The sequence below is a fragment of the Aphelocoma coerulescens genome, chromosome 10, assembly GCF_041296385.1.
Source record: "Aphelocoma coerulescens isolate FSJ_1873_10779 chromosome 10, UR_Acoe_1.0, whole genome shotgun sequence".
Classification (NCBI taxonomy): domain Eukaryota; kingdom Metazoa; phylum Chordata; class Aves; order Passeriformes; family Corvidae; genus Aphelocoma; species Aphelocoma coerulescens.
This window is the reverse complement of record NC_091024.1, coordinates 13,024-39,660: the sequence shown is the minus strand read 5'-3', so window position 1 is coordinate 39,660 and position 26,637 is coordinate 13,024. Positions and strand designations below refer to the sequence as shown.

The following is a 26,637-nucleotide window of genomic DNA, read 5'->3' as shown; positions in this document are numbered from 1 at the left end:
TAGTACTTGTGTAAGGCTTACGACTGTTAGAATCAGGCCAGGATAGGTTAAGAAAAACTAGAATCGTGTATTAATCTTATTGGTCAGTTAACAAATATAATCCACACTTCCGTAAGAAAAAAATATAGAGTGTATAGTACATTGTATAGAGTGTATCATGTACAGTGTGTATAGTATATAAAGCATATAGAGTATATAGAGCATATAGAACATATAGAAGAGGCTGGTTTTGCCTGCTGTTGCTGCTTGGCTTTATCATGTAACCCCCTCTGAACTCTGCCTTCAAGAAAACTATGAGACTATGAAATAAAGAACTTAGCAGAACAGCAGCCTCCTCTGCTCCGTTACCCCGGTCTGAGAAGGAAGGGTACCCCGTCAAAAGCTCAACAAGTCTCGTATATCAAATCTCAAAAGTCACATCCATACTTATGGAACACTTTCTAGTTTAAAAAAATATTTCAAAAACCAACCCTGACAGTTGACCTGCACCTGGCATCAACTATCTATTATCTATGGAAAGGAAAGCCCGGCGCCTCAGCGTGTCAGGTGCAGACAATGAGCCGTCCAGGGAAGGAGCAGCAAATCCTTTCTGCACCTGCCCTCACACTTGGACCGGCAACAACCCCAGGTGTGAGCCGTGAGAATGATGAGGGGGCAGAGTAGCCCCAGGTGTGAGCTGTGACGGTGAGGAGAGGGCGGCTCCTGCCGGGGCCTGTTTTAGGAGGGGTTACCTCAGCTCACTTTTGCAGGGCTATGTTGGAGGAGAGGGGCTTACGGTGAGGTCCTGGGGGGGTCTCTCACGAGTGAGGTCCTGGGGGGGTCTCTCACGAAAGGATGGTGAGAGCATCTCACAGGGTCTGGGGGAGCACTCGGATGCAGTTAGATGCGGAGCATTGCCAAAGGAGGTGCTAGGCAGCTGCAGCTAAGCAGGTGAGCCGGTGCGTGGCTTTGCGGGGGTGGTTCTTTCTATTTTTCCCTTCTGATTTCATCTTGCCAGTCCCTCCCCCCGTGCCCTCAGAAAAAATGGGGATTACGAGAACAAAAGGAGTTTAAATGGAGGGAAGAAACTCCTCCTTCATTATTGTCTGTGTTTGAACGAGGGGATCCCCCTTCCATTTTAAATGGAAGGGGAAAGCACAGATGTTACCATTTTATGGGTTTGAATTGAGGGTAACCCCTCCATTTTCATCAACCTAAGTTCTAAATTGAGGGGGAAGCCCTGCTGCCCCTGCTTTTTGAGGGTTTTAATGAAGGTAACAATCGCCCTTTCCCCATCATTTGAGAGAGTTGAGGAAAACCCCTCTCTTTCTGATATCTTAGACCATTAAATAGAAAGGGAGAACACATTTATTTACCATTGTATTGGTTTGAATTGAGGTGAACACCCCCCGTTGCCTCAGTTTCAGGGGTTAAATTGAAAGAAACTCCGGCTTTTCCAGCATTTGAAAGGTTTGAATCGGAGCGTGCCACCGCATTTGAGGTCGCTTCCGGCCATGCCCCGGCACCGAATGTCTCGCGCGGAAGCACTCCCGGCCCCTGGGGAATTTCTAAGGAGGAGTGGGAATTTGGGGGCTGGGCCGCCGACAGGGACCGACGGAGCCGCGCCGGTCCGAGCCGCGCGGAGCCGAGGTGAGCGCCGCCGGGCCGGCAGGCGGGAGATGCGGCACGGAGCCGCGCCGCCCCCGGTCGTCCCGCCCGCTCCGTGCCGTCCGTGCGCGGGGCTCGGGCGCCGCCGGGTCCCCTTCGGTCAGGCGCCGGTGCCGTTCGGCAGGCGCCGGGGGCGGGCGGGGGTCTCCCGGCGCGGGGCCGCCCCCGCCTGCCGGAGGAGCCGCTTTCGTGCCGTGAGCCGCGCGCCGCCGGGTCCCCCCCGGCCCGGCGCCAGTGCCGCTCGGCAGGCGCCGGGGGCGGGAGGGGATCTCCCGGCGCGGGGCCGCCCCCGCCTGCCGGAGGAGCCGCTTCCGTGCCGTGAGCCGCGCTCCGCCCGGTTCCGGGAGCGCGGGGCCGTCCCCGGGCGGCGAGTGCCGCCGGTTCCGTGGGTCGCGTGGCTTTTCCGGTCCCCTCGCACCGTGGAACAGCGCCAGCCCGGAGCGAGTCCCAGCAAGGGGCACTGTAGCACGCTTGCGGCTTGTCCGCTTCATAGTTTGCTTGCAAAAAGCCACCGAAAGGAACAATGGAAAAAAAACCAACCCCGATCTCCCAGGCTTTTTATCCAGGAGCTTAATTGGTATTGCTCTTTAACTGAGCCACGGCTTTAAATAATGAATGATTTAGCAGCCTCTGAGATAATCCTTGTCCCCTCTGTGATTGACGGAGGCAGACAAGGAGGTTTAATCAAATTAGAGAATTTATTAATTACAGCAAGCAAGGCATAAGCAAAATCAGCACTGGGCGACAGGGGAGTCCCCGCTCCACCGACTGCCGCAGGGGTTTGCAAATTTGCAAACTTCTTTTATGCAGGATCATTTCCTATTAACTTATCTTTAAGGGAGTACTCTACGCATGTGTGAGCTTGTTGCTAGGGGGTCGTTTTCTGCCTTCTGGTGGTCGATGGCTGAAGGCAAGTAGTCTTCTTCAAGTGCCCTCTGGGTGACCCTTTCCATATTTGGTCAGTTAGTATCCCCTGCTTTTCTTCCTGGAGCTTAAACAATAGTACACTTACAACCTTTACATATGGATTTGTTAAGACATTTCCTGTTATGTACGTTGTGGCCTGTGTCAGCTCTTTTCAATGAACAAAATACCCTTATTTATTACAATCCCCCCTTTTTCTCTTGTTCACTTTTGTTCATTGAATCTTTTTAGCTCTTGTTTAGCTAATTCTAACATTTCTTCTTCATGATTTTCTGGTATCTGCTGGTATTTAGCCCTAAGGAGCATTAAATGTGCTACTTCTAAGCGCCCTTTTACTATGGAGATCAGCTTATTGAATATACACGGCCCAAATGTGAGTCCTAGGACTAACAGAATTAGAGGCCCTGCGATGGTAGATAACAAAGTGGTTAACCAGGGTGAATGATTAAACCAGGATTCATACCAGCTCTGTTGTGCCTCTCTTTCTCTTTTCCTTTGTTCTAGCCGTTTTCTTAGTTCAGTCATGGTGTCTATCACTACCCCAGTGTGGTCTGCGTAGACACAGCATTCTTCTTTGAGTGCTACACACAGTCCTCCCTGCTGAAGGAATAATAAGTCTAATCACCTCCTATTTTGTAGGACTACTTCTGATAGAGATCTTACTGATTTTACTAGGCCATCAACTGCTTGTTCTATTCGGCTTAGATCTTCATCTACTGAGACCCTTAGTGCTCTTAATTCTTTTTGCTGGGTGACTAAGGATGCTACTCCAGTTCCTGCCCCAACTCCTCCTATAGTGAGGAGGGTTGCTATGGTTAATGCAGTAAAAGGTTCTCTTTTTACTAGGTGATGATCTGCTGTGGTGTGTTGTTGGTACATGTATTCACTAGGATGATACGTGATTCGGGGTATGATGGACACTTGAATACAATAATCGTGGGTGTAATTAAATAGTTGAATTCGATGTAGTTTAAGTTCTAGCGGGGGCCTTTGAGTTATCATGCCCTTTTTCCATAATTCTTCTCTATATTTCATTAAGGTAATAATGTAATGATTCATGTTTTGGTCTCTTAAATTTGGGTGATCTTGAGGTTCCCCCATATGATAAGGCATTCCATACAGCATCTCAAAAGGGGAGATTCCCATGTCAGATCTTGGTTGAGTCCGTATGTTTAACAAAGCTAATGGTAGACATTTCACCCACGACAACTTGGTTTCAAGCATAAGCTTTGTCAATTGCTTCTTTATTTCCCCATTCATTCTTTCTACTCGTCCTGAACTTTGGGGATGCCAGGGGGTATGATATTCCCACTTTATTCCCATAATTCCCATTACTTCTTTGATGATTTTAGATACAAAGTGGGGTCCTCAGTCGGAGTCAATAGTCTCAATTATTCCATATCTAGGGATAATATTTTCTAATAGAACTTTGACCACTGTCTGTGCTGTTGCCCTTGCTGTGGGAAATGCTTCGACAAAATGCGTTAGATGGTCTACTATAACTAATAAGTATTTACTTCTTCCTACTTTGGGCAATTCTGTGAAATCTAGTTGTATGTTAGCAAAGGGCCTGTGTGCTAGTGGTCTCCCTCCCAATGGGTGTTCTCTTAAATAAGCCTTATTCACTTTAAGGCAAGTTATGCAGCCTTTAACAATTTGTTTTGCCAAATTATATATTCCAATACACATATACTTGGTGGCAAACTGGTCTGCTAGTGCTTGTGTTCCCCAATGAGTTTGGCTATGTAACCTTTGTAAAATTTCTACTGCTATTGATTTAGGTAGTACTACTCTTCCATCTGGGAGTTTCCATTCTCCTTCTGAATTTTCTTTTAGCCCCATTTGTGATAGTTTATCTTTTTCTTGTTCTGTAAAACTATACATTCTAGTTTTATTGGTGAATTTCTCCTTTGGTTGTTCCTTATCCTGAACTTGTCGTATAACCAAAAGTGCTGCCCTTTTTGCTTCTTGGTCTGCTGCATTATTACCTCTACTCCTAAAATCTAATCCTTTCTGGTGTCCTTTAAGATGTACTACAGCAATTCTTCTAGGCTCCCGTAAGACCTGGAGTAGCTGTCTTATTAGCTCCTGATGGACTAAGTCTTTCCCTTGAGAGTTTATTAACCCTCGTTCTTCCCATATTTTTCCAAATGTATGTACCACTCCATATGCATATTTGGAGTCTGTATATATTGTCCCTGTTTTATTTTTCAGCAATCTCAGAGCTCGTAAGACTGCATACAATTCACAAGCTTGAGCTGACCAGGATCTACTTAGAGGTCCTGACTCTAAGACTTCTGACCCTTCCTCTTTAATGATTGCATAGCCAGATACTCTCTTTCCCTCGATTACCCGAGATGATCCGTCTACAAACAGCCTCTCCCCTTCTTCTAATTCTTCTTCTTCTTCTAAGTCCGGTCGGATTTTGGTTTGTTCTTCTATGGTTAACATGCAATCATGGGCTAATTTATTCTCATTTGGTTCTCCGTATAAGAACTGGGCCGGATTTTGTAGTGTAGTGACCTCTAGTGTTAGCTTTGGGGAATCTAATAAGATCCCTTCATACTTTAAAAGTCTCGAATCTGTTATCCATTTTTCAGCTTTTTGTTGCAATATTCCCCTAATATTATGTGGAGATAGTACCTTGAGTTCCCCATTAAAAGTTATTTTACGTGCTTCTTCTACCAAGAGAGCACAGGCTACCACTGCCTGTAGGCATGTAGGCCATCCCTTGCTTACTGGGTCTAATAGCTTTGACAAGTATCCTACCGGTTTCTTTCTCCCAGCCCAATCTTGAGTTAATACTCCATATGCTGTCCCATTTTCAATGTTTACAAATAGATAAAATGGTCTTTTAAAATCAGGTAAACTTAGTACTGGAGCGTTAATTAAATCCTGTTGCAGTTGTTCTAAGCTCTGCTCATCCTCTCTGCTCCATTTCAATAACCCGTCATGACTGAGCTTGTTATACAGAAATTTAACCTTGGTACTATAATTATCAATCCATTGTCTACGGTAGCCTACTAATCCTAGCAATTGCCTTACTTGTCTCTTGCTCCTTGGTGGCAGGAGTGAGAGGATTCCTTTCACTCTTTCAGGGTCTATTTTTTTCTCTCCTTTACTCAAATAATAGCCTAAATATTTTACTTCTTCTTCTACAAACTGTAATTTTGCCTTTGATACTTTTAGTCCCTTCAAGCTTAAAAAGTTTAACAGTTTAATGCTCTCCTCCCGAACTTCTTCTTCTTTTCTTCCTGCAATCAGGAGGTCATCCACATACTGAATCAAAGTAATGTTTTCTCTTGTTTGATATTCTTGGAGGATTTGTTCTAATGCTTGTCCAAATAAATTTGGTGATTCTGTGAACCCTTGTGGCAGCACGGTCCACCGCAACTGTTGTCGCCTATGAGTATCTGGGTCCTCCCATTCAAAGGCAAAATAATCTCTACTATTTTCGTCTAAGGGGCAGGCCCAAAATGCATCTTTTAGATCAATTACACTATACCAGTGATTTTCTGGCCCTAGTCTACTTAATAGGGTGTATGGGTTAGCAACCACCGGGAACCGGGCCACTGTCCTCTTATTAATTTCTCTTAAATCATGCACTAATCGATAGGATCCATCTGGTTTCTTTACTGGTAAAATGGGTGTATTAAAAGGGGACATACAGGCTTCTAGGAGTCCCTTGCTTATTAGTCTGTCTATTTCAGGCTTTAGTCCTCGTTTCCCTTTTGGGGATATGGGATACTGCTTGATCCTTATTGGAATTTCTGGATCTTTTATGGTTACGGAGAAGGGCGGAATGTTCAGTTGGCCCACACTGTCAGGCGTGTACCATACCTCAGGGTTGATTTCCTTTTCATCCTCTACTCTAAGGGGGCATAGTTTGATTCTCAATTCTTTATTAATTACCTCTAGGTTTATTCCCAATTCTACTATGAGATCTCTACCCATGAGGTTATACTCTGCTTCTGGTGCCAGCAAAAGGCTTCCTATTCCTATTTTTGATTCGGTTTCCATCAGGACATCTTTAATAACAGGGACCTCAAAAGGTTCACCCTTGGCGCCCACTACAAGGGCGGTGTCTCGGGAGACTTTACATCCAGATGGTAAAACTTGGATAGTTGATCTTTCTGCTCCTGTATCTACCAGGAATTCAAATTCCTGGCACTGGGGACCGACTTTTATTTTTATCAAGGGCTCTGGATGTTTCTTGGTCCCCAGTAAGTAGAGCCCCTGACCCCTCTAATCTTCTTTAAACATCTTTTCATCTCTTATCCTCTTTCTACAATCCCTTCTGATGTGTCCCTTCTCCCCACAATAAAAACATACGACTGCTTCCCTCCTTTCCACTCTCTGATTTCCCTCTGTGTTCCTAGGGGCCTTTCTGGGTATTTGCCCCATTCGGCGGGGAGAGTCTTGTTTTCTGCTTTCCCTTACTGCTGCCACCATCATTCTGACTTGTCTCTTGTGATTCTCTTCATCCCTCCTGACATATACTTTCTGCGCTTCCCTCAACAATTCATCTAATCCTCTCTCCTGCCAATTTTCTAGTTTTTCTAGCTTCCTCCTGATGTCATCCCATGGTTTGGCTACAAATTGAGTTTTCAGAAGTGCCTGACCCAACTGTGTGTCTGGGTCCAGGCCTGAATACAGCTGTAGATTCTTTCTTACCCTTTCTAGCCAATCTGTTGGAGTTTCCTCCTTTCTCTGCCTCTCATTAAAGGCCTTATTTATGTTTTGTCCTCTCGGTACTGCCTCTCGGACCCCTTGTATAACTATTGTCCTTAAGTCCTGCATATGAGTTCTGTGTGCTGGATCCTGATGATCCCAATTAGGGTTTTGTAAAGGCCATTTGATATCTGCCTGTGGGCCTTGGGCATGTTGGGCATCCCAAATTTGCATTCCCGCTCGCCTAATCATGTTCTTTTCTTCTGCAGTAAAAAGAATATTTAGAATTGACTGCAACTCATCCCAGGTCTATATATTAGGGCCTAAAAATTGATCTAGCTTCTCTGCAACTCCCAGGGGGTCTTCTAATAGGTTCCCCATTTCCTTCTTAAAGTCCCGTACATCTCCAGAGCTAAGGGGAACTGAAATAAAGCCAATTCCTGGTTGGGGTCCCCCCATAGGCATTTCTCTTAATGGATAGAGGTTATGACGTCTAGCTCTGCCCCTTGTCATTGGTCCCTCCCGTTCGGGTTCAGGATTCCCTTCTTCTTCCTCTAGGGGCTGCTCAGGGAGTGGGAGTGGGGGTGCTTGCGGGGCCTGCGGAGGTATATAGGGGGGTGGAATCAACGGGACTTCCTCTTTCTTTTTATCTTTTCTTCTTACCCCCGAGTTTTCAGATTTTTCCTTTAAAGTAAACAGGAGTACCCCGGGGGTCTCTATCCATATTTTTGCATATTCACTCTCTTCTCGACTAAAAGGAGTTTTGGAATTTACCCATAAATTCAAATCCTGTCTCACCCAGTCCTCGTAGGACCCAAATATAGGCCAAAATACATTTCGTGATATCTGCTTTCCTCCCCAGACCTCTATACAATAATAAATCATCTTGGCCTTATCTTTATTCTGTGTACTCGAATAATGCCTCCAATTATTCAATAAAAGCCCTAACGGACTATCCTCAGGTACTGGGGGAAACCTCATGGAACTAGAGGGCTTGCTTTTCCCCTGTCCCATCCTCTGGAGTGCCTTCAGGCGTTCTGTGTGTGGAATCACTCGCTTCCCCTGGTTCGTGGCCCACGCCCTCGCGGGCAATGGGAACCGCACTACTGAGGGTCCACACTCGCTTGGGGAGTCCGGCTGCCGGCCCCCCTCTCACACACCGCACTCGCCACACTCCAGGATACCCGACCCCGACCGAACGGATCCCTTTTCCGCAAATACTCACGCTTCCAGCGTCTTCGTCCGGACCTCTGCGCACAAAGTTTATGGGGCCGACCGGTTCCCTTTGCTTAATGCCTTGAGTTTAGGTTCGTCAGTGGGAGCGAGGTAAAGACTGAGGATACCGAGGCCACCAGAGGTGGGGCGCCTCCCCGATATCTCTGTCTCACCGTACCATTCCCATCCGAGTCACGGCACCAAATTGTGATTGACTGAGGCAGACAAGGAGGTTTAATCAAATTAGAGAAGTTATTAATTACAGCAAGCAAGGCATAAGCAAAATCAGGGCCGGGCAACAGGGGAGTCCCCGCTCCACCGACTGCCGCAGGGGTTTGCAAATTTCAGTCCTTCTTTTATGCAGGATCATTTCCTGTTAACTTATCTTTAAGGGAGTACTCTACGCATGTGTGAGCTTGTTGCTAGGGGGTCGTTTTCTGCCTTCTGGTGGTCGATGGCTGAAGGCAAGTAGTCTTCTTCAAGTGCCCTCTGGGTGACCCTTTCCATATTTGGTCAGTTAGTATCCCCTGCTTTTCTTCCTGGAGCTTAAACAATAGTACACTTACAGCACTTACAACCTTTACATATGGATTTGTTAAGACATTTCCTGTTATGTACGTTGTGGCCTGTGTCAGCTCTTTTCAATGAACAAAATACCCTTATTTATTACACCTCTATCTTGACAAGATTAAGGTGAATTTGGCTTCTTAGGTTGTGTAATTAGCATCTGCTGCCTGAACTAACATTTGCTGTCTCCAGCTAGTTAACTTGTGCTTACATGAGTTAGTTATTGACTGCCCCTTCTTCAATCCCCCCCTTTTCTTTGGGTATTTGTAATTCTTTACAAATCTTGCATGTCTTTAAAGTAAGAACCCTTCTCTATCTTAGTTCTACGTTTATGCTTGTGCCATGGAGCATAAGCATCTCGATTCCAGGTACATAATATCATACAACAGTAACTACTAATACAAACACTAAGTAACAATGCAATAACACAAATAGCTATTACAAACAATTGTTTAAGCCGGGTAAGTTGGGTAACCATGCTGTAAGTTTGTCTCATACCTCCTCAAACCTTCAAGAACTGTAATCTAAGGTGATCTGATGCAATGTTCACTTTGGATAAATAATTTTAACAGTTTTCTGGGTATGATTATGAGACCCTTTATCCTAGCCCACCCATCTGTGCTCATTTGTCCCTTGTCTTCTTGTATCCAATTTAAATCATCAGTGTCATATGGTGTTTTTTTTTTTTTTTTTACTTATAAGGATGCTAGAAGGAATTAGAGCTAGGGCTTGGATCTGAACCCCACTGGCCACTGCCTTTGCTGTTTTGTCTGCCATAGCATTTCCCAGTTCAGGGATAGTGTTACCCTGGGACTGTCCCTTACAAGGCATTATAGCCACTTTTGAAGGTTTTACCACTGATTCCAGTAACTGTACAATTTCAGTAGCTTGCTTGATTTCTTCTGTGAGGTTAATAAACCCCTTTCTTTCCAGATAGCCCCGTGAGCGTGTACCACCCCAAAAGTATACCTCGAATCAGTCCAAATGTTGATAGGTTTTCCTTCGGCCAATGCCAAGGCTGGAGTTAGGGCTATTATTGCAGCTTTTTGAGCTGATGTCCCCACAGGTAATGGTTTTGCCTCAATGACAGCGTCTGTGGCTGTAACTGCATACCCAGCGAGCCGCTTACCATTCTTGACATAACCGCTCCTATCGGTGAACCAGTTTGCCGCATTTTCTAGCAGAGAGTCCTTTAGGTCCGGGCGGCCGGAGTAAACCGCCTCCACGGTTTCGATGCGGTCATGCCGTACAGGCTCCTCAGCAGCCTTGCCCCAGGTAAGCTGCTGGGTTTAAAACGTTAGTTACTTGGATACTCACATCCTCCGATTCTGCTAGGACAGCCTGGTATTTGAGAAAGCGAGATGGGGTTAACCAGTGATTTCCTTTCTGTGAGCACCGCTGACACCGTGTGAGAGACAAAAACAGTTATCTGCTGTCCCAGTGTGAACTCGCCAGCTTCTACGTTCAGGATCACGGCTGCCACTGCACACAGTGCAGGCTCTCCTTGGCTGACCACGTCCAGCTGCTTGGAGAAATAAGCCACCGGCCTTTTGTAGGGTCCCAGCTTCTGTGCCAAAAGTCCCAGCGCCAGTCCTTGTCTCTCATGTCAAAACAACAGAAAAGGTTTAGTGACATCTGGTATGCCCAGTAGAATTACAAATACATTATTAGTCTTTGGTGTCCAGCATAGGTGAGTTCCCCTAGTCTCTTTTAGGAGTTGGTATAAAGGTTTCACAATGAGTCTATAGTTGCAGATCCGTAATCTACACCATCCTGTCATTCCCAGAAAAGTTCTCAGTTCTTTGGTTCTTCAGTTGGCCAGGGCATTTTACAAATTGCCTCCTTCCTGTTGTCTCTCAAGGCTCTCTCCCCTCCTGCCAGTTCATACCCCAGATAGGTAACATTGTGGAGGACTAGCTGAGCCTTTTCAGGAGAGACTCTATATCCACTTAGTCTCAGAAAATTTAAAAGACTTACAGTCCAGTTCTTGCAGTCTTCACAGGTCCTTGTTGCTATTAATAGATCATCAATGTACTGCAAGAGCGTACCTTCCCTTTCCCAAGCGGCGGCGTCCAGGCTTCCAGTTCCTCGGCTAATTGATCTCCAAATATCACGGGTCTATTTTTGAATCCTTGTGGCAACACAGTCCACGTAAGCTGGCTTTTTCTCCCTGTTCTGGGGTTTTCCCATTCAAAGGCAAAAATTTCCTGACTGCTTTCAGCTAATGGCAGACAAAAGAAAACATCCTTTAAATCTAAAACTGAAAACCACACTCAGTCACTTGGTAATTTTGTGAGTAAAGTGTCCTCAGGTCCTGAACTAATCAATAACTTCCATTTGGCTTTTGTACTGGTAGAATTGGGGTATTGCAGGAAGATCTACACTCTCTCAACAACTTCTGATCAATAAATTTACTAATTATTGGTTCCATTCCTACTCATGCTTCATGCCTTAGTGGATATTGTTTAACTGACACTGGTTGTACCCCTTCCAGTAGTTCAATAATCACTGGGGGAGCCCGTTTTGATCTCCCTGGAATTTCAACATCTCTTACTAATGGGATCATCTGATTTGTTATTTTACTATCTATGGGTATTTCTCTTCTTTCAGTCTTGTTTGTTTTGTCGTTTTTTTTTGGTTTTGTTTTGTTTTTTTTCCTAGGCCTGAGTTGGGCAAAGAATGGGTTTTCCCTTTATCTAATCTTAGTGGTTTAACTTACACTTCAAAGTCCTAGTCAGGTATCTTCAGGAGGCTTCTTTGGTTGTAACTTCTTTATACAGTTTTTGTTATAATAATATTCTTACTCTGCTATATAATTCTATACATTATGAAGGATTAGTTTTTATGATACAAAACTAACACACAAAACATTTTCATACAAAATATTCTCATGCAAACATATCTTTACATCAGGGCTATGCTCTGTTTTCCAGGAGACAGATTATAGCACTCTCGTCATTTAATCTTGACACAAACTACAAACTGTGGCTTTATTTTTGGTGGGATTAAAAATGAAATGAATTCTCTTTCAAACTTAGGGGTTTTTTTTTTCTTTTTACCTCATGTAGCCTTTTTTTTTTTTGTTGGTGAATAAATTGCCTTCATCCCATTCTGCACCTACAACTGACATTGCAGAATATGCTATAAATAGGAGGGGTGAGGAAAAGTTAAAACATCCTCTTAAGACATATGGCATGAGATTGAACAGCACTTTAGTTTGAGAGCTGGTAGAAGGCTTTTCTGTATCCCTCCTGGTTTAGGAAGGGGGATTCAATCATTTCTCATGTAGCATTTGCTTGTGTTTTGTCAAGACTCTTTAATTCACTAATTAGAAAATCCAAAAAATTTAGCCAGATTATAATAATTTTGAAGCCTTCTGAGGCAGAACCGGGAGGGTTAGTCCATATTTGTAGGATTTCAAATATGTATAAATTCTTATACCAACTCTCAGGATAATATTGGTTGAAACAAATTATACATCCATAAGACCTGAGCCACACCATTTTTCAGTAAAAAGACAAAACAAGTTAGACAAAAATTAAACTCAAGAATATGTAGAATGCTTTAACTACTATTTGATCTGTCACTTGCAATGAAAACACAAACAAATTACAAACATTAACCAACTGACAATGCAAGCAATTATGGTGACACTTTCAATTTCATTGGTTTTCACACAGCTCCATCTCAGGTATTGGTAGATTCCTATAAAAGAAAAGTGAAAATTTGGCCCACTAGACCGATTATTAAAAAAGAAGTAAAACTTTATAGGGCTAACACAAAGTGACAGCGAAGCAACGGTTATCACATTTAGGTGTGATTTTGCTGCTTGCAGTTTCCTTGCTCTCAAACTGCTTGCTTTATCTTTGATGTCGGGACATTTGACATTCCTAGAAAAGAGAAAAGAAACAAACTTCCCAAAAAAAAAAATGTCTGAGTGAAACAAGAGTTTAATTGCATTAACTTATTCAAGTGGAGTTTTAGTTTTTATTCTATGAAGTGCTTGTTGCACCACTTTTGTTGTCTCCCACAGGTTTTCGGTGGGGTTTCTTCCAATCGATTCTTCAGCGGAGGGAGCGAGACTGCTTTTAAGAGTTTTGCAAGAGTCGCAGTCTGTGAATCAGGCATTTGAGTCGCCTTTTTTTCTTTTTAAATAACCAATCACATTTTTAGTAATCAATCATCTTTTAGTAACCAATTGTTCCTTATCTCAATATTTTTTTTTTTTTTACCAAGTCCACCCCAGGAGTAGAGAGGTGACTAACAAATTAACCAAGGAAGGACAGCAAAACATTCTCCCCATAGGTTTCTTTACAGCCCCCGCAGATGAAGCTGCATGACAAATACCTGGGCCTGCACAGGGACAACACCATCCCCACAAGGCAGCAGCTGCAGAATTGGCCGCAGGATTAGAATCTGCCAATTCTAGTTCTCCACAATAAACCACAGACCGGTGGCAGGGGAGGGTTCCCCACAAGATAGGAGCTCCGGATTCACCTCAGAACCGAAACCTGCCAATTTTGGCTTTTCACAACAAAACACAAAAGGCACAGGGGCACGGGTCCCCTCCAAACAGGAGCCTTTCAGCTCTGCACAAGCACCACATAACAGGAGCCTCGCAGCCCCGCACAAAACACCAAGCAGAAAAGGGAACTAAACACCCAAACCTATTAACCACAATGTCCACAATTCTTACAACCTCTGCCATCACCTTTGCCATTGCTTTTGCCTTTTCCTCATCTCTTCTTCCATACGCTTGCTGTACTTTTCTAACCAGCTCCTCTCAAATTTCTCACTATTCTCTGCCACTCTCCCCTTTAACATTATCTGCACTTTCCTTTTCTGCCAAGTTCTTTATTCCTGCTCTTTCTAGTCTGATACCAAGCTCTCTCCTCTGGCAGCTTGGACACCACCCACTCCATCTAGTAGAAATACAATACCACTTTCTCTCACAATTAATACATGCACACAAAGACAAGCTTTAGAACCGTTTTCTCACACTTAACACGGGATTTCAAAAGGGAAATCAGATGGAGCTATATCAGAAAGGCGTTGGGGGTCTGCATGTTTTCAATTCAATAGCTAAAATCTTTCTCCTCTAAAATCCACCCCCTTTGGACAGTAAGGTTGAATTCCAAACCGACAGTTTATGTGATTTATGCTCATTCGCTCTTTGCCAATCGCTTCGCTTTCCTCCGGTCGAGCCCGTCGCCGGGGTACGGAACCGCAGATAGAGCCTCTCACTCGCTTTGTACTTTGACAGCACGTCTCATCCACTCTCACTCACACAGCAGCAGAATAGCAACAGACAAAACAAAAATAGCAGTACAATAGCACACGCCAGTGGGGTCCAGCCCCTTAAAGGTACCTTTCCCAGTGGGGTCCAACCCCTTAAAAGTACTTTTTTTTCTTGCCCAGGACTAATTTTGGGAGACCCAGTCTTCTTCGGGACTTTCAACCCACCCTCAGGGACTCGAACCCTGGACCTGCAGGTATTTCTGTGTTTAAAAGGAATAGCAAATACCTTAATTTGGTGCAGATGGTCCTTGTCCGCCCCCGCCGCGAGCCAAAGGACAGCCGAGCTCCCCCTGAAAATTCAGGGTCGCGACCGGGAGGTCCGCTTACCCCTGGATCCGGCAGCCGGGCAGAGAGGGTCCCATCTCGGGGCACCAGATGAATCGTGCCGCAGCCGGGCCAGGAGATTGGCTTGAAATTGGGGGTCACGAATTGGTCTGGATTTGATGATTCTGCATGAGATGTCATGGAAATGAAACTCTTGGATATTTCTGAGACGTACCTGGGGACACTCCAGGCGGTTTCATGTCTCAGCCATACCCAGAGTGACACAGGCTTCTGAGCTGCACTGAAATAGCTGAATTGTAAATAAGTAAATTTACTTACCCAATTCCCTTTGGTCCCAGTGGAGACCTTCACAACAAGAGACAATTACTTGTAATTAGTTTCTTGGCTGTGCAGCTATAAAAACTCCCTGAGACTCCCTGAAACTTTGTCCTTGGAATTTAAGTCAGTCCTTCTGACTGGTGTATCCAAACTAAAACTGTTCCCAAACCCTGTTTTTGCAGACCCAGGAAACTCGGGAGATTCTGCACTTTCACTACACCACCTGGCCCGACTTTGGGGTCCCAGAGTCGCCGGCCTCGTTCCTGAATTTCCCGTTCAAGGTGCGGGAGTCGGGCTCGCCGAGCCCCGGGCACGGCCCGGTCGTGGTGCACTGCAGCGCTGGCATCGGGAGGTCGGGCACCTTCTGCCTGGTGGACACCTGTCTGCTGCTGGTAAGGGCCACCTGCAGGGCCACCTCTCCTGCACAGGCACCTTCAGGGGAGCTTTGGTGCAGCCTTAAAGGAGCTGGAGCAGGGGCTGGAGGGGTTCCCTGTGATTTCCTGTTGTTTTACTCTGCTGTTTTGGGAGTGTATTCCAAGGCAGGTCTCATTCCTAAGTGGCCATTTTGAGTTAGGGGAAGAAAAGTCTCCAGTTTTCAGAGTGATTCGCAAAGACAGGCTTTGCTTTCAGGGAAAGCAGCATTTTTGAGGCCCAGTGTTTTCCCCTGTGTGTTTTTGGAGACCCAGTAAAGAGCCGTTGATACCAATTGTATGTGAGTTCATTCGTTCTGTAATGTGGAGGGTGGTGTGAAGGCCTTACCACAAAGTGAGTCATTGTAGTGAACCTCATCAGAGCAGAAAACACGTTTCACGTTTTTATCTGCAGATGGACAAACGGAAAGACCCTTCTTCCGTGGACGTTAAGCAGGTTCTCCTGGAAATGAGGAAGTACAGGATGGGGCTCATCCAGACTGCAGATCAGCTCCGGTTCTCCTACTTAGCTGTTATTGAAGGGGCAAAATTCATCATGGGAGATGCTTCAGTGCAAGTAAGTGCTCCTGGCAGCTCCCAGGGAACTGCAGCAAGTGGGTGGAAGGAACAGGATGGAAAGAAGCTTCCAATGTGGTGCTTGCTTCAGCTTCAGTACATGTTTATGTTATGGGGCTTTTAGGTACAGTGCTTTACAATCTGTCACAACCTAAAGTGCTGCGTTTTATTTATTTCCAAAAGTACCTGTGATGTAGCAGGTGCCTCCTGTGCTTTCCAGCACAGTGACTGGGGTGGAGCTGCTGCATCAGCCTCCCCTGACATTTCAGACAGTACAAGTTTTCTAATATGCCTGAAGTTTAAGTGTCATGATTAAATTAATCAGGGTTTTTTATGGTAAGCAGAACTCTAGCAAAATAGATTTTATTTTGTGCTGCTTAGGTTTTTTAGAAGCAGATGGGAATTTCTTGCTTTTATGGCCAATATGTTTTGTGTAGTGGATGTAGCTTGGGCTTGGAGTTCTTGTGTTTTTCTTGCCTTTTTTTCAATTCTGCCAAGCCTCCAGATCTGTGTAATTCCCTTGCCAAACTATCCTCCTCCCCAACAGTGCAGCGCTTGTTCCCTTACACCTTTAGTTCATTGTGGAAAGCATTTATTTCAGTGAACAAATGTTGTTGTGGCAGGTGCAGCGAAAAGCAGAAGAATTCTCGGTAAGTTCATCTCGGAGACGTCAAGTGCCGGCCAAAACCTCGCCGCATTCTGCCGTGACGCCACCGAGGGAGGAAAGAGCGTGAGGTGCAAAGCCCCGAGCAGAGCGGTAGGAAACGGAAGGACCGAAGAGTCGGGCTAGGTACGGATTTAAACCGGGCCGGGTATAGGAACTGCAGAGCAGGAAGAGTCATTTAGCTGGAATTAATTTGTTTCAGGAAGCGTCTCATCATATAGTCTGTCATTTAACAGTTCCCATGCCAGGAACTGTTAATCGTAGCGGAAGACAGCAAACGAAGCCTAGAGACTCGACCGGGATGCCCCAGGTCCCTGCCAGGCGCAGATTACAAAAAACCAAACCCCGAGGTTACAAAACCAGTAAAAGCTCATCATACAATACACAGGGAAAAAAAAAAAAAGCCTACAAATACACCAAAAAAACAGCCTACAGAAAAATTTTGTTCTTTGTTTTGTTTGTTATTTGTCTGGTATTTTGGAACAAAATACCAGAATAACCTCGTTCAAAATCATAGAAACCCAAATTTCAAAATACCAGAAAAACAGTTTCAAACAACCACAATACCCAGTTCCAAAATATTAAAATAGCCTAGTTTCAAAATACCAGAACACCACGTTCAGAGGTAGCAAAGTAACCCAGTTTCAAATTGCCAGAACACGTTCAGAAATACCAAAGTAACCCAGTTACAAATTACCAAGTTCCAAAATACCAAAGTTACCTGGTTTCCAAATATCAGAATACCAGGTTCCAAAATACCAAACTAATTCCATTTCAAAACGACAGAATATCAAGTTCCAAAATATCAAAATGACCCCGTTTCCAAATATCAAATTGTAAAATACCGATTTTCAGATGTCTTGTACAGGCAGGATTCCCAAACCCACAAAAATGCAGTATTGTCAAAATGGGATCTGTGCTACCAAAATGGGTATTTTCTCCTCTGAAAAGCTTTCCTATAATGACCATCAATAGATGCATTTTTTTAAATTGTACAGCCAGATGTACAATAAGACTTTTACTTCAAAAAGCCAACACTCGTAGTAGTTTTCTGCTTAGATCGTGTCCGCAAGCATCGGCATTTGGGCCGGAGAGCTGCGGGTGGGATCAAGGGATAGAGTAAACCCTCTCCCTGCAGATACACGAGGAAAGACCGAGTAGCAGGGAAAGGGAGTATTTATAAACAATATCAATATTTCACCGAAATTCAGGGCGGACCGGCGACGGGGGCGCTCGGGTTCGGTCCGGGCCTGCCGGGACGGGCCATAAACGACCCGGCCAAACCCTCGACCCCCTCGAGGAACACGTCAAACACTTCAAAGGAAACGGAAGTCAGTAACAATTATGGAAGAACCATTACCGGTAATCGCTTGCGATCGGCAGGGAATTTCCTCGGTAAGTACAAGCCTAGGACATAGGGAATTTTGGAGGCGGGATCCCAATTTTGGCCACGTGCACCCGGACGAGAAGGCCGGTCCTTTTCCACGGAAAGGAAAGCCCCACACCCCGGCATTTCGGGGGCGGACGACGGCCCACGTAGGGGAGGGAACGACCGGCAGGACCTTTCTCCGCCTCATCCCCCCGCTCCGAGGTGCGGCAGCACCGAGCGCGACCGGCGTGGATGAGGAGGGGGCGGCTCTGCCAGAGGTCGCTTTCAGAGGGTTCCCGAGGCACACCTACACGGGGAGCTGCCGGTCGAGAGGGGCCAACGGCGGCGTCCCGAGAGACGCTTCGGGAACAACGGTCGCAGCGCTCCGCAGGAGCCGGGGAGCGGCCGGATGCACCCGGGTAAGGAGCATCGCTTCAAGAAAACACCCAGGGAAAAGCTCTCGTGCCAAGGGGCAGCACCTGAGCGGGCAGGGCAGTATGTGAGGTCCCTTTCATCTCCCCCTTTTCCATCATTGTAAGGTTTAAATTGAGGGGGAAGCCCAGTTCTCCCTCCTTTCTAAGGGTTTGAATTGAGGAAAAATCCCCCTTTTTCCAGCACCAGAGAGTTTTAAAGTGAGGAAAACCCCTCTTTTCCCAATAGGTTAGGGGATTAAATTGAAGGGGAGAAGCCATTAATTTGCCATTGTATCGGTTCAAGTGGAGGCAACTCCTGCCCGTTCCCTCATTTTAAAGACTTCAGTCAAAGAAAGCTCTCCCTTTTTGAGCATTTTAAGGATTTAAATTGCATCTCAGGGTGCTCCTACCCAAGCCCCGGTACCGAACGTCATACGGGAGCGAGCCCCGCACGGACGTAACCCTAATAGCAGCTAGGAGGGTATTAAGAAGTCTTATTTTTATTTATAATGTATATAGCCTTAATTAGAGGTCCCAAGGAGAGTTACATCGTTAATAAAATTACTATTCTTCTCTACCCTACTAAGCCACAGGTGGAGTACTACTCAGTAATTACTAGGGAATAATTATGCAACTTAACAACAAATTACCTAGCTGAGTTCCCAAAACACAAAGTTTGATTTCTTACCGGCCGGCCACCCTTTTGCTCAATATAAAAGCAAAAAAAGAAAGCATCGTCGTTTCCCTGAAGAGTTTCCTACCAAGCCCTTTACTCACCTCAAATTTAAGTCAGAGGAGCCAAACAGTGGCAACTCCTAGGAGGGCTTTTATACCTTGCAGGATTTGGCTCCTCCCTTTTCCCTGGGCATCATGGGAACGAGGGGCGGACCCGGCCAGGGGTATATTAAGCCCAGGCTTTTGCAAGGGGAGTCATTCCCTCTCTGGGAGTGAGTGGGGTAAGAGCTCTCCTCTCATTTCAGTGATGGGGATCTTTCTGCTTATCTCAGCTTGCTTTCAGCAGGCTCTTTTAGCCTCTAAAGCAACAGAGGCTTTGAAGACATCGGGAAGAAGATACCATGGAATACAGGTAATATTTAAGTTCACTCATTTGGGTTACATGTTTAGGGTTGGTAAGGTGGTTTTATAATTTCTGGTTTTGTGCTAAGGTTTTTTTTTTTTGGAGCAGTGCAACTTCCTGCTATTCCGGGTTGTGTTGAGTGGGATACTTCAAATTTTTTCAGTGAATTCATTGTGTCCAAAAAGGGATCTACCTCGTGCCGTAGATGGTGTCCGAGATTGAGGCTTCCGATAGGGAAGTTGAGGATTGCGACCGGGAGAGGGAGGATGAGCAGGGTAGCGGGTTAGGAGTTACAGCAGGGGGCTTTTGAAGGCGGCACGGTGTATTTGGGAGCCGCTTAAGGCCTTTCCATAAGCATAGCAGCCTCATTTACAAGTTTTATGGCATGCAAACACATCCCATGCATTTATGGAAACGCCTTGTAACTCTGTCCCTTGCTACCCTGGGTGCCTCTCACAATAGCAGCCGCAGCCTTAGACTAGGGATAAAGCTAGGGCCTTGAGAATCTAGGGGCACTTAGGAGCGAAGCGAGCTGCCGACTTGTTGCGATTTGCCACTAAACTCATAGTTTGATCTTGGTTTTCTTTATTGTATCTGACTAAGAGACAACAGCCCAGCGACAGCAGGACCTTCCCGGGTAGCGAGAGCCAGCCTTCTTTTTGCACCCGAGGCACGTTCGCATCCCCGGACATCCGAGAGATAAGTCGAGGGCTCTGACCTACGGAGGGGATGAAAGCGGGGTGTCGGGTTGGAACTTGCCGGGAGGGATTTTTGAATTAGCTTTGGAGATGGAGATATCCAAGAAGGGGCCCCTTAGCCCACATAAAGGGAAGTCTCGCTTTTGATCACAATGCCGATGTGCGCAGGGCAGAGCAATCCCGGTGCGTGTCGTGTCACCTGTCTATTGTTACGTTCTGTGTCTTTTGGGCATCTTGTGTCTCGTGTCTTCTGCCTTAGCCCTTTGATGTGCTTGCAGTCGTTCTTTTCGCAGAGAGTTTTCTGTCCTTGTCGTGTCTCCTCATTTGTCATCTCCTGTGTCACGGGTGCTTGCACGGGTTTGGCCCGGAGCTGCTCCGCCCTGCCGCATAGTCTGGCACATAGGTGTAATAGAACAAGGCCTGGGGACTTGAAATTTGTAATGTAGGTTGTAGCTGGGCTCTAGATGATATTCCTAAATTCACACGAGATGGTCGGAGCCGTGAAATTCTCATGCAGCCCTTTGACTTTTGTCATCGCTTTCTTTCAGATGCAGATGGATTAAATCTGTGGCAGAGCGCCCCATACCGGGTGAGGGGATTCCCGCAGGAAGGTCAGTAACTGTTTGTCTGTGCTGGGCAAGTGTAAATGATGGCTATGTTATAGCACCGTTCTTTGTCTCTTTCTTTTAGGAGATAAAGCCAGATCTCAGCAGTCAAGGTCAAGTTAGTGAGGTAAGCGGTGACCGGTGGAAGGAAAAAGTTGTTATCGCTCGGGTGCCGAGTGCCGGTACTCTAAACTTTAAGCGGCCATCGTCATTTGCGTGTTTTGAGCAGTCCACTTGTATTATGCCAAATCCCCTCACCGACCGGCCGACAGAGCCGGCTCGCCGCCCTCGTGAGCCCTCCCAAAGTGTTATGGGGCTCTGCAATGAAGCCTTTACATTTTCTGATGTTTTGGTTTTCTTTGTTGTAGCTGACTAGGAGATGGCAGGAACTTCCTGGACAGCGAGGTAGCCTTATTTTGCACCCGAGGCGGATTCACATCCCGGACGTCCGAGAGATAAGTCGAGGGTTACGACCCACTGAGGGGATGAAAGCAGGGTGCCGGGTCGGGCCTCGCCGGGAGGGATTTTTGAGTCAGCTTTGAAGGCGGGAATGTCCAAGAAGGGGCCCCTTAGCCCACATAAAGGGCAAGTCTCACTTTTGATCACAATGCCGAGGCGGGCAGAGCAGTCCCGGTGCGTGTCGTGTCACTTGTCTGTTGTATGTTCTGTGTCTTTTGGGCATCTTGTGTCTTAGGTCTTTTTCCTTAGCCCTTCGAGGGGCCAGCTTATCGGAAATGCCAGGCATCATCCTTAGCATCCGTGTTCCTCGGCCGGGTGCCGATACCGTCGGAGCTTTGACCGACGAGCTTGGATGCACATTGGAATCGCATCTCCCTTCAGAGGCATTGAGTCAGAGGTCTTTTATGGTCTTGTTCTGAGCTATATTCACAGCTCTGCACCGCAGTGATCCATTACAGAGGATTAGGACTTGTCAGAATGCAAAGAGCGGTAGAGGATTCTGACCGGACGATTCTCGGGCATCCATCTTTGCGGTTCTCGGAATAAGCCCTTCCGTTAGCATCTTCTTCGAGCCTCGTCGGTCTCGCCGAGATCATCTCGCTCCGCATTCTCTCGGTCCTTGCGGTCATTCCTCTTGCCAGAGTTTTCTCTCTTCATCGCATCTCCTCGTTTGTCATTTCCTGTGTCACGGGTGCCTGCATGGGTTTGGCCCGGAGCTGCTCTGCCCCGCCGTGTAGTCTGGTGTATAGGTGCAGTAGGACAAGTCCCAAGGCCTTGAAATCTGTAATATAGGGTGTAGTTTGGCCTCTAGCTGGTATTCCTAGATTGACACAGGATGCCTGGAGCTGTTATCATGCAGGACTCTGACTTTTGTCATCGCTTTCTTTCAGATGCAGATGGATGAAATCTGTGTCAGGGCGCCCAAGACCGGGCGAGGGGGTTCCCGCAAGAAGGTCAGTCGCCGTCTGTGTTTGTGGGGTAACTGTAAATGGTGGCTATGTTACAGCATTGTTCTTTGTCTTTGCTTTCAGGAGGTAAAGCTGGATAGCAGTAGTCAAGGTCGATGGAGCGAGGTAAGCGGTGACCGGTGGACAGAACGAGTTGTTATTGCTCGGTTATCAATTTCCGGTGCAGTTCTAAGCATCCATTGTCATTTGTGTGTTTTAGGGGGTCCGCTTTTTTTATGCCGAACCTTCTCGCCGACCGCCCGACAGACCCGGTTTGCCACCGTCGTGAGCGCTCTGGAAGTATTACGGGACTCTGCAACGAAGCCTTTACATTTTCTCTTCTGAGGTACCTTCCGGTACATCCACGGCCGTGGAGTTGCGGTGAGTCAGGGAGGGAGGAGGAGGGAGGGTCCACTTAAGTTTCAGCAATGCCACACCACCTTGTCTCCTCTTAACCCAGGCATACCCCGCGATGACGGCGTCGGCCTCGGAGCGCGGCCGAAGCGTGCGGTCGGAGGACCCCGGCCTTCTTAGGGGACGGTGAGTAGCGGAATTGTCGGGGCTTTGGCCGACGTGCCACTAAGTTCCTGTAGTGATGTTTGGTTTTCTTTATTGTGGCTGACTAGGAGACGACAGCCCGGTGATGACAGGAGCTTCCCAGAGGGTGAGCCGGCCTTCTGTTGTGCCTGAGGAGGATTCCCATCTCCAGATGCCTGAGAGATAAGTTGAGGGCTACAATCCACTGAGGGAATGAATGTGCGGTGTTGGGTCAGGGCTCGCCGGGAGGGATTTTTGAGTCAGATATGGAGGTGGGGATGTCCAGGAAGGGGCCCCTTAGGCCACATAAAGGGCAAGTCTCACTTTTGATCACAATGCTGAGGTGTGCAGAGCAGAGCAGTCCCGGTGTGTGTCACTTGTCTATTGTATGTTCTGTGTCTTTTGGGCATCTTCTGTTGCAGGTCTTTTGCCTTAGCCCTTTGAGATGCTTATTGGAAATGTTGGGTGTTATTCTTAGCATCTCTGCTCTCGGTGCTCTTTGGCCCGGTGCCGATACCATCGATCCTTTGACTCAAGAGCTTGGAGGTGTATCAGAATTGCATCTCTCTTTAGAAGCGTCGAGTCAGATGTCTTTTATGGTCTTGTTCTGAGCTGTATTCACAGCTGTATGCCGCAATGATCCATTATAGCGGATTAGGACTTGTCAGAATGCAAAGAGCGGTAGAGGATTCTGACCGTACGATTCTCGGGCATCCGTCTTTGCGGTTCTCGGAATAAGTCCTTCCGCCGGGGTTCTTTGAGCCTCATCGGCTCACCGTCGGTCTCGCCTAGGTCATCTCATTCCTCGGTCTCTCGGTCCTTGCGATCGTTCTTCTCTACGAGGGTTTTCTCTCTTCATCGCATCCCCTCCTTTGTCCTTTCCTGTGTCACAGGTGTCTGCGTAAATTTGGCCCGGAGCTGCTCTGCCCTGCCGCACGGTCTGGCATATGGGTGTAATAGGACAAGGCCTGGGGACTTGTAACTTGTGGTGTAGGCTGTAGTTTGGCCTCTAGATGGTATTCCTAGATTGACACAAGATAGCTGGGGCTGTGAAGTTCTCATGCAGCACTTTGACTTTTGTCATCGCTTTCTTTCAGATGCGGAGGGATTAAATCCGTGGCAGAGCGCCCTGGACCGGGTGACGGGGTTCCCACCGGAAGGTCAGTCACCATTTGTGTTTGTGGAGCAAGCGCAAATGGTGGCTGTGTTACAGCATTGTTCTTTGTCTTTATTTTTAGGAGGTCAAGCTGGATCTCAGCCATCAAGGTGAAGTGAGTGAGGTAAGTGGTGACTAGTGGACTGAACTAGTTTTTCTTCCTCACTTATCAATTTCTGGTGCAGCTCTAAGCATCTGTTATTTTTTGCGCATTTTAGGCGGTCCACCGGCAAGATGTCCCGGTCGGGGATGCTGGCAGCCAGGTGGGTGCAAGCTTAAGCTATAGGTACAGTGTACTTTAATTGGAGGGGGGAGGTTGTGATTTCAGAGTCTTTCAGGATGTTTTTTGCTTTGTTTCTTTGCAGGTGCTGCTGCTGCCTTGGATGTGCCAAGAAATAGAGACAATCAGGTGAGTTGGCCTTTAAGTGGGGCAAGTAATAGGCGAGCGGTATGTGGCAGTGTGCTAAGCATGTACCTTTTCGCTTTGCAGGTATTTTCTGGGCCGCCTCTGGAATCGGATGAAGATTTGAGGTGAGCCAGGGTACTGGTGCGGAGGACCCCTGGGGATTAATATTCTCGAGGGCCACAGTGACGTTTTCTGTTTTGTTGTCTTAGGTGCCGTGAGCAGCTGCGGAGGTGAAGTTTGGAAGCGGCAGGTAAGCGAGCCTGGGCCCTTAGGAGGGAGGGAGGCCTTGCGGAAGGGGTCGCTTTTGGGACGTCTCACTGCGGTCTGAATTTTTTTTCTGAATTTTTGCAGCCACCAAAACAGACCCTGGGGACTGTATCAACATCCATGGCGCCCGTGTGCTCATTTCCATTGAGGATGGATTTTGTCGGCTCGTCTTCCAAAAGCTAAGTGTTGGGACCGGTGGTGGGGACAAGGGAAAACCCTTTGGACTTGCAGGAGGCAATTTGAAGTTAGCTTAGAGGAGAGGGCTGTAGAGGGATAGGCCCCTTAGAAGTAAAGGGAGAGGGTTTCTCCTCAGCATCACCCGACCTTTTGCCGGGCAGGACGGTTCCGACCCGTCTCCGTGTTCTCACGAGCTTCACGTCATCGGCCTTCTCTGAGTCTCGATGTCATCGCAAAACCTTTTGGCCCAGGAGCTCGCCTTTGGGTCCGGAGCGATCGCCCCGGTCCCCCAGCAGTTGTTGCCTTCTTCTCTAGGCCTACTGAGCTTGAGCATCCTCTTAACAGCTTTGGTACCAACTTCTTGTAAGGACTTATGTTTTGCTATCATGTGCTATTGCCATAGAGCTTTCTTTCCTTTGGCATCATCGGCCTCTGGCTCATCTTGCAGTAGGAATCTTGGGTCCATCAGGTGAGACTGCTGGGCAGTTTCAACTTGTGTCTATGTTCTGTAGGTTGTGTCTATGTTATGTAGTGTCCATTGTCCTCTGTGTCACAGGGCTTTGTTGCATATCAGTGACTTTTTTTGCATCGTTCTGGGCCGTATTGGCTGTACTCTACTTGCCTACTTTCCCAGATGGGGCTTATTCTGGCATCTTTACCTTTTCACTTCTTGAGACTGGAGGAAGTACACAAGATGTTCTCATCTATCTTCCTTCTCAGTTTTAGTACTGGCTTCTTTTCACATGTCATTCCCTTGGACCTCTAGAGGGAGGGTATCGGACCCTCCCTCCATGACCGCAGTATTTCAGTAGGTTCCATCGCCTCTAAGTGTATTGTGCTCAAGAATTAATCTTCTGGAGACTCATCTCAAGCCCTCGTGTCATCTTTTCTTAATTTGGGGTGCCGCCCCTCTGTGCGCCGCTTAGGGTCGGAGCCGCCCTGCCCTGGCATGTAGAGTCACAGTTAGGTAGAACAGTCATAAAACTTAAGGGTTCATTTATTTTCTGTGGGGTTTTGGGTAGAAAATTTATGGGCCTGGTGTGGGGATAACTCCTAGCCACGGGCCACTCTCTGACCGCTTCACATTTTCTTGCAGGTCCCGAGGTGGCTTTGGATCTCCACGGTCACAGATGCTACCGATTTTCCTGGAATCTACGGCTCGATGTCGAGGAGCGGCAGCCAGGGAAGATGTATCAAAGTATTTTCATTGGTGGAGTGTTTTGATGAATGGCTACAGTCAGTGTGTAAGCTGAAGAGCGTGTGACTGTCTGTATCTGTGTGTGAGAGGTTGTGTGTGCTTATGTGGTTGTGTCTGCCTGTGAGTGTGTGTGTGTGGAATGGTTCTAACCTTGTGTGTTTGGATTTTGCCTTTCAGGTTTTTCAACACATTTTTAAATTTAGAATAAAAAAACCCCAGCTGGGGGGGTTTTTTTTTTTTTCCCCCCCGGCTGGGTTTTTTTTTCCTCGGTCCCGGCCGGTCTGCGAGGCGATGTTCATCGCCAAGGTTTGGGTGCGGACCGTGCCGGGCCGGGGTTTTGTCAGGCAGGACGATTTGGAGGCTCTCGGGAACCCCGTTCCCGAGCAGCCTGGGGGGGGAGAGTGGTTGAGATGATGGTGGGGTTGTGTGGAAGCTGAAAGAGGTGTGTGTGTGTGTGTGTGTGTGTGTGGTAGAATGGTTCTAACCTTGTGTGTTTGGATTTTGCTTTTCAGGTTTTTCAACACATTTTTAAATTTAGAATAAAAAAACCCCAGCTGGGGGGGTTTTTTTTTTTTTTCCCCCCCGGCTGGGTTTTTTTTTCCTCGGTCCTGGCCGGTATGCGAGGTGATGTTCATCGCCAAGGTTTGGGTGCGGACCGTGCCGGGCCGGGGTTTTGTCAGGCAGGACGATTTGGAGGCTCTCGGGAACCCCGTTCCCGAGCAGCCAGGGTGGGGAGAGTGGTTGAGATGATG

At 46.9% G+C, this 26,637-nt stretch overlaps 1 protein-coding gene across 9 annotated transcripts; it reads left to right on the top strand.

Moving 5' to 3' along the window:
* The first annotated feature begins 1,379 nt into the window (after window positions 1-1,379).
* On the top strand, window positions 1,380-26,063 carry LOC138116490 (tyrosine-protein phosphatase non-receptor type 1-like). Of its 9 annotated transcripts, none has more exons than XM_069025851.1 (21): window positions 1,382-1,629; window positions 14,443-14,516; window positions 15,108-15,317; window positions 15,751-15,912; window positions 16,535-16,701; window positions 17,787-19,444; window positions 20,039-20,105; window positions 20,682-20,744; window positions 20,824-20,865; window positions 21,107-22,150; window positions 22,229-22,270; window positions 22,365-22,525; window positions 22,605-22,684; window positions 22,771-22,808; window positions 23,779-23,841; window positions 23,920-23,961; window positions 24,056-24,100; window positions 24,176-24,246; window positions 24,328-24,368; window positions 24,453-24,493; window positions 24,595-26,063. In XM_069025851.1, exons 1-5 carry the CDS (start codon window positions 1,494-1,496, stop codon window positions 16,643-16,645), a joined length of 693 nt encoding a protein of 230 aa, XP_068881952.1. In that variant the 5' UTR covers window positions 1,382-1,493; the 3' UTR covers window positions 16,646-16,701; window positions 17,787-19,444; window positions 20,039-20,105; window positions 20,682-20,744; window positions 20,824-20,865; window positions 21,107-22,150; window positions 22,229-22,270; window positions 22,365-22,525; window positions 22,605-22,684; window positions 22,771-22,808; window positions 23,779-23,841; window positions 23,920-23,961; window positions 24,056-24,100; window positions 24,176-24,246; window positions 24,328-24,368; window positions 24,453-24,493; window positions 24,595-26,063. The 9 variants fall into 9 exon arrangements, with proteins under 9 accessions (XP_068881955.1, XP_068881952.1, XP_068881950.1 ...); XM_069025849.1 differs by having other exon boundaries at window positions 16,778-19,444; XM_069025854.1 differs by having other exon boundaries at window positions 1,380-1,629; window positions 15,114-15,317; window positions 16,535-19,444.
* Window positions 26,064-26,637: the final 574 nt, after the last annotated feature.